General features: G+C 38.6%; 1 protein-coding gene across 1 annotated transcript; it reads right to left on the reverse strand.

Moving 5' to 3' along the window:
- Positions 1-700: 700 nt before the first annotated feature.
- LOC104615118 (VIP peptides) lies at positions 701-5,596 on the reverse strand. The gene is made up of 5 exons (XM_010290449.1): positions 5,447-5,596; positions 4,952-5,056; positions 3,325-3,444; positions 2,546-2,654; positions 701-980 (listed from the first exon to the last, which is right to left on the reverse strand). The coding sequence occupies exons 1-5, from the start codon at positions 5,572-5,574 to the stop codon at positions 972-974; spliced, it is 471 nt and encodes a 156-aa protein (XP_010288751.1). The 5' UTR covers positions 5,575-5,596; the 3' UTR covers positions 701-971.
- Between the last annotated feature and the right edge of the window lie 1,419 nt (positions 5,597-7,015).

The following is a 7,015-nucleotide window of genomic DNA, read 5'->3' on the forward strand; positions in this document are numbered from 1 at the left end:
GTATACCTCAGTTGAAAAATAATGTCTTCCTCTCTTACTGTAGTAGAGACAGGACTTACTGGCACCTCTACTCTTCCAGGTACCTGCAGCACTGATTCAAACCCGTAACAGTTTGCTGTGATAATAAAATGGTTTATTGTCTGCATATTCTGTAAATTACATCAATTCTGAAAAAATAGTAAAGCGTCTTCAGATCTACTTTATATGTAAGGAATAGTGTCATCATCAAAGCTACAGACAATTAAATGTAGAATAACCATTGACTTCAGGCATCAAACGAATCAAGGGATAGCATTCTTTGCATGTTTGTCAGCTCCTGACCATCCAAAACACAAGTGAAAATAAAGGATACATTTCTGGTCTTAATATAATTTGTATACTGTGAAATATTAAAAATGTGAACAGGTGGGAAAGATGCTGCTGGAGGTAAAATAATTTCTAATGCTTTTTCATTTTCTCTAGTTGCTTGGTAAGCTGCTAGGAAAGCATTCCCTTTTGCTTAGCAGTAAACTTCAGAGATCTTTGTAATGCAGTTTTACACACTTTGTGCATACTTTTCCTCATGTGTTTACACTTATTTATGAATCTATCTGGAAATGTATCCCTATTATGATACAGGCTTATCTGAAGTTGTACCACACCTACAATAAGCCAATTAATTAGTAATGATGGGCTCTTGTCAGCTGCATACTCATTTTCAAATGAATTTATTGAAGTAAAGGATTTACAGCATACGGACTTACAGACTTCTCATGAGTTACACTGGCATCCTTATGTACAGCTTTCAGTAGAGAACTCTAGAGTAATATTTACAATGTAAATATCAACTTTTATTACATAAGAAACAAATATATCACAACTTTCACTTCACAACATATTTGTTCTGGTTTGATGACTACAGTCATCTCTTTGAAATACTATGTGGAACTCAAAAATAGCTTGTTCTCGTCATAGACTTTACCAGGTGTCCTTCAGAGGTCCTGAAAAGCAAAGGAGAAATACGTTTTAAAAGTAATTTTCGTAAGCAGTCGCATCACGAGGTGTATAAAAGCGGACAGCGGACGGGAGTAGCATTTGATATAAAAGAACTGCTGCGCTTGGGCCCGACAAGCATGAGATGGAGCTATTCACAGGAGCTCGGCGGGCATTACAGCCAGCAGACCAGGCTGTAGGAAGACGAAGGGAGGCTGAAGGGTTAGGCAAAAATGTTACTGCACATTGGCCTACAGTGCAGAACATCTCACTTCGAGAACAACTGTGTCCTTGAAATGGATACACGAATTCAGGTTGCTTGATACACGCTACCTCAGCGACTGGGCACGGCGATAACATGACCAGTAGCAGTCAATACCGAGTAAGCCATTCGCCTATAGGGAGAGCTGGATCATCAGTACAGTCCATAAAAAGGGAAAGGATCGAAAATATTTCCAGGGAGACGCCCGCGACCTGCGGCACCACTACCCTCTCTCACTTAGTGAATGCCAGAAGTTTTAGAAGGTTCAGAATCCAGGAGCAGACATTTTTGCAATAATCTTGCCTAGAAAGAACACTTCTTTCCTGAATCCCATCACTTACAAATTGTTTTGTTCCTTGAGGCGTAAGCAGTTTATGTCCTTTCTAATCTTTGGGAACTTAAGAGGGACTACCACGTTTGTGGAAAGGAAAAGAACATTTTCTTTCAGTCTTGGAAGGAAACAACAGTTTGGAGAAATGTGTTTTCTTTTATCCCCCTCCCCCCCCAAAAAAAGTTATCTTCAAGAGTAGCCTTTTTTCTTACTTTTAGCTGATACACATCTGAATGCCAAAAACCATCCCTATCATCAATTTCATAACACACTTTTGAGAAGACCAAGCCTGATTCACTTCTACACTACCCTTCCAATTTTATGTCCCTGCAAGCGCTGTGATGTAGAAGCGTTTACATCTCAGTAAACCAAAGAAACATATTTCTGAATGATTTTAGAAAAATAGAAGTAGCTAAATGGAAAAAAAGTAGCTGTAATATTTGCATGTCAGACAATCCCTCTGCAGACACCTTAGATGGGAGTCAAGTGCTTTCTTAATGCCTAGGGTTCCTGTTGCTGATCCTCTTAGTTCTAGGGGCAAACTCCCTTCTAATGAAATAGATGTTAAACAAAATGTGCAGCTTTTTTTTAGTTAAAAGAAAAACCTTTGAGTTTGTTTTCTGAAGAAATAATAATCTTTGAAATTAAAAATGAGTCAATTCTGGTTTTATGCTGGCGTGCACACAAGTCAAAACACCCAAGTGAGTTAGGTGCGTTATTAATGTGCCATTAATAGGAATTTAGTGCCGTTTAATTAGGAATTTTCAATAACAGTAATCATGGGATAACTTAATTATTGTTATTAAAATTATTATTATACTCAGACACAATCCCTATAGAAACATGCAGTGTTTCATGGAACATGGCTCCTTCCCAGACGATTCTGCATTTCTGATAGGTCACACTTCATGTATGAATAATCTCATTTTATGGGTCAAGTCAAGTAATAGGTAGCAAGAGGAGAGAAAATCTGGGCATACCAGCGGGAGGTGGCTCAGCAGCTCATCTACAGAATCATAGTTTTCTGAAAAGGAAGGTTCAAGAAGTTCTGCTTCATCTCGAAGTTTAGCGGGGTTTAGATCCTCCTGGCTGTTGCAGATCAGAAACAAGTTTTATAGCTCTCAGAAGAAAAAGCAAACAAGCAACCAAACTTTCTTCTAGCTGTATCTATTGCCCATTTTGTTACACTTTTACCAAAGTGTTATGAATCACATGAAATAGCACATTTAATGGGTGAAGAGCCATGATATTTAAAAGCAGTTGTCTAAATGAGCAAATACACAAACAGAATATACGTTCTGCAAAAACAGAGGCTGGCACTTCTCACCTATACTGATTAGGACACATGGTCTTTCTGGGACTTCTAAATTTTCATTTTATGTGTTTATTTAAAGGCAAATTTTCAACAAATAGTGCATTTTCTTTATAATATTGTTGTTCATGTTCCATAGCTCCGTGGATTTTTCCTTAAGAGGCTTTTTTATAGATGAAACCATTTTAGGAATCTGTCAGATGCTTTTTAAAATTGCCAGATGCTGTCTCCTCTTTATTCTTTAATTCTAATCTGATTGTAGTGTCTGTTCCAGTCTGGAAGAAAACGCTGTCTGTATTTGAAAATCATGTTATAAACTATGTTATAAAGTCATTAATGTTCATTGCCTTTTGTTTGTCATCTCTTTATACATACACGGGTATAAATCTTTTCTGCCTTAATACCATACAAGTATGGAAACAATATATATTTGCTTTCTTGTAGTACCTTCTTTTTCCAGTTAAAACTGAATTTAAGTATTTCTTCACAGCCATTTGCTTTCGAAAGCGGCTGTAGTTGTCAGTGAAGACAGCGTCAGAGTGGCGTTTGACAGGACTGTCCTGGGAGCTGGCAATACAATAATTACAAAGAAAAAATTAATAGATGATATCCATTTAAAAGCAGATGCCATTAAATGAGTGAAACAAACTTTACAGTGTTGATTAAATCAAATAAAATCAATTTTCATTTCAGCTGTCATTTCCAACTATGACTTTGGAACTTTCTTTCTTCTGTTGAAAAGAAGCCACTACTTCTATTTCTTACTAGCTATTTTAGTAATAAGGATCAAATTTTAAGGATCGTATTCAGTTTTTTGGGTACACCTTCCACTGATTTCTTTCTTCTGCTCAACTTAATGATTTCTAGAGTCCCTGTCCCAGGAATTCTGCAGGATCAAATGGCGGAGCATGGATTTCACGACTCCCTCTTGCCTGTTCTCATAGTCCAGGTTACTCTTTTTAATAAACTGATTTTATTCCGATTTCTATCATTTGCATCAATATATTTCAGTAGTACAATGCCAAGGTGCCCACTGGTTTAAGTCACAGTAAGCTCTTAAAGGACCTGGTCACTGTTCATACTGAACTTCATGAGGACAGAGCCTGCCTCTGAGGAAAGCAAGAGTGTAGCATCGCACACTTAGCTACAAATGCTTGCTTTTAGGATGTATCGGGAGACAAAACACACCCTGTGAAATCCAGACTTGGAGATCTAGTTTTCATGCACGATCTTGGGAAGCCTCAGTGTGTTCTGCTTTAAATGATCTATGTTAGTTTATAGCATATGAGAAACTGGCATTATACGTTCTGGAACAAAGGCAGCATTGACATAAATACAGGACCTACTTTTGACTCGGCTTTTGAGCATATGAAGTAGGCACTCAAAGGAACTGTCATATTGGGTCAGACCAAAAGTATTCTACTATTCCATTCCCAAGACTGCCCAGTAGCTGCTGCTTAGGGATGTGGAAACAAGGGGAGTATTCAGTGATCCTTCCCAGCATCCTGCGACCTTTAGTTTTTGAACGTCCTGGTCTGGAAGTTGCATCCAGATCCCTTGTCTATGGATTTGCCTCATTCTTTTTCGAATCCTTCTAGAATGCTGCTCTCCCATGTCTGGCAATAGGTTCTACGTATGAAAAAAAAGCATTCCTTTTTATGTTCACTGTAACTTCATTGAGCATTCCCCTGTTGTTACGTAAGTACTGAGTAATCAATCATTTTGATTGCTTTTGCCATTCATCCACCAAGCTAGTAAAAACACTACTAGAGAAAAAAAATTATCAAATTGGCATGGTAATCATTATAATATTGCCAGTATTTACTATCAGTGCTATGTGCAGTGTCTGTTGCTCTACCCCTCACAGCTGTATCGGGAATAAATTGTAACGTATTCATTTAGTAACAAATACCACTAAGTTGTTATATAGGATTTTCAGCTCCCCCATCATTATATCAATTTCTCTTTCATTATCTCTAAATTGCAAAAATGAGAACTTAGGTACAGAAGGGTAAAAAATTGCCAATGAAGCCATCTAGGAAAAAAACTCTACCTAATGTAAGTGTCACCTCACCTAACTCGTTTTCTAATAAGCGAATGCAGATATCTCTTCACAGCAAGTTTAGCCAAAAGATGGCTGTAGACACTGGTGAAAATTCCATCAGCATGCCTTGCATTTCTGAAATGGACAATAAATAAACTCTACAATACAACCTGGGTTCATATCATTTTGATAACTTTCAGTTTGTAAACATACTGCTTTGCTTAAGTTATCTATTACACATATTAAATTAAGCTAATTTCATAAGATAACTTCCAGATTTTCACAATATATTTTTTAGCCCTTCTTGGGACGTGAATGAATTCAAATTCATCATGCCAGAACGGCAATGCAATCAACATTTCTGCAGACACTCCTACTGCTACCAGTACTCAACCAGAGGCTATGTGGGTTTTTTCTCTAACTGATTCTTCCTTTCCAATTTCTGAGTTTGAAAATTTGACCGATCTTTTGGCATAATTCAACCAGTGCATCACCATTTGCATTTATGATAACAAAAAAACTCACCTATCAATAATTCTTGACAGATCAAAATAGAATTTCTCATTTTCAGGTAGTGTGTTCTGCAAAATGTCTGATTCAGACTTTAATGACCCGTGGGCATGGTCAGGTTCAGCGGCTGCATCAAACGGCATTCTGTTTCCCAATCTGTTGGAGAAGGAAACCGTGTGAAGTACAGCTGGCTGAGGACATGCAACACTTCACTGCAGCTTACATTGGGGCTTGCGTCGAAGTGCACATCTCCCTACTTCAGCCTGCAAGGCTTTTTAAAGCAGTCTGGATAAAAGAATCACTTTCAGGTGTGAACCATGCTCAGTGATAGAGTAATCGACATAACAGACCCTTCTCTCTAATGCATATTTTCTAGATATACATGGTCATTGTACACAGTTTGTTACAGTGCATAATGTATGGGAATTACAGCCACACAATGAAGCCTTTCTTAACAGCCGTATTTTATATAAATGATTACCAGCTTCCACCCATGCAAAGTGAAAACAGTTCCTGTGAAGTACTTACCTTCCAATTAAGACTTAAAATCTGCATTGAAACGCAGTATGAAACAGTTCTTATGCCTTCTCTAAAAAACTAAATACACCCTCAAGAACTTCAAACTAAATATGAAGTGTGGTCATGTACCTCTACACGGTTTTATTCTCTCATGTTTAAACTAATTTGCTAGTTGCAAGTTAAAAAAGGTTCATTTTTAATCTTTTAAAATGTATCACAGCAATTGCTCTGCATAAACCGATTTACAGTTACTTCACATTTTCGTAAACTGCTGTTTCTTATGATGTGTCATATTTTATCAAGGGCAATCTGACTGCACAGAAGTAGTTTGGCATCAGACATTTCTTCTAGCTGCTCTTACGTCCTGTGGCAGACAACAGGCTCCCATCACTAGAGTAAATCCCTGCATGTAATGATGTGCAAAAAATCCCATACTAAAACGAGGATAAGCTATTGTCCTTGTAATTTTACAGTCATTGTAACTCAGTACTACTTGTATATCTGAAGCACGTAACACTTCTGCCTGGTAGAAAAAGTAAAGTTGTTGTGTAAAATAAACCAGCTCAAGTCACACCTTTTGAAAATCAGTCTCTGTGCTGTTTTGCTATACTGTTTTTCATTGGTCTTTTTACACTTTACGTTCCTCTTACCTAAATGTAAAACGTACCTTTCTGCCACACGATTTCATTTAGTTAGACAACTAATAACAGCCTCAAGAATTCAAAGCATGCAGCAGTGCCAACACGACACACCAGCCCATACGGACCCCTTCCCCTCGTTCATGATTTAGCAATTTTTAGTATGTTCGGTTTTGCCCGTGCATGTCTCTGCCTTTTAAAAGATGCATCCGCCTAGCTGAACGTCGGAGGTAGAGGAGCTTTCCCGCAAGAAAAGCCCTTTTGGGGGGCACGCATCACATTTTAACATGCATCCCCTCCGCCACCCACATATGCGGTGGTCATCGCCCTCCGGCTCGCGGGGCAGCGCTGCTGCTGGTGCCTCGGAAGGTGCCGGTGCGCGCCTCGGGGGCGGTGAACGGGCAGGTTCGCCGGGCACCGGCTGGGC

The sequence above is a fragment of the Phaethon lepturus genome, unplaced genomic scaffold (genome assembly GCF_000687285.1).
Source record: "Phaethon lepturus isolate BGI_N335 unplaced genomic scaffold, ASM68728v1 scaffold22037, whole genome shotgun sequence".
Classification (NCBI taxonomy): Eukaryota; Metazoa; Chordata; class Aves; order Phaethontiformes; family Phaethontidae; genus Phaethon; species Phaethon lepturus.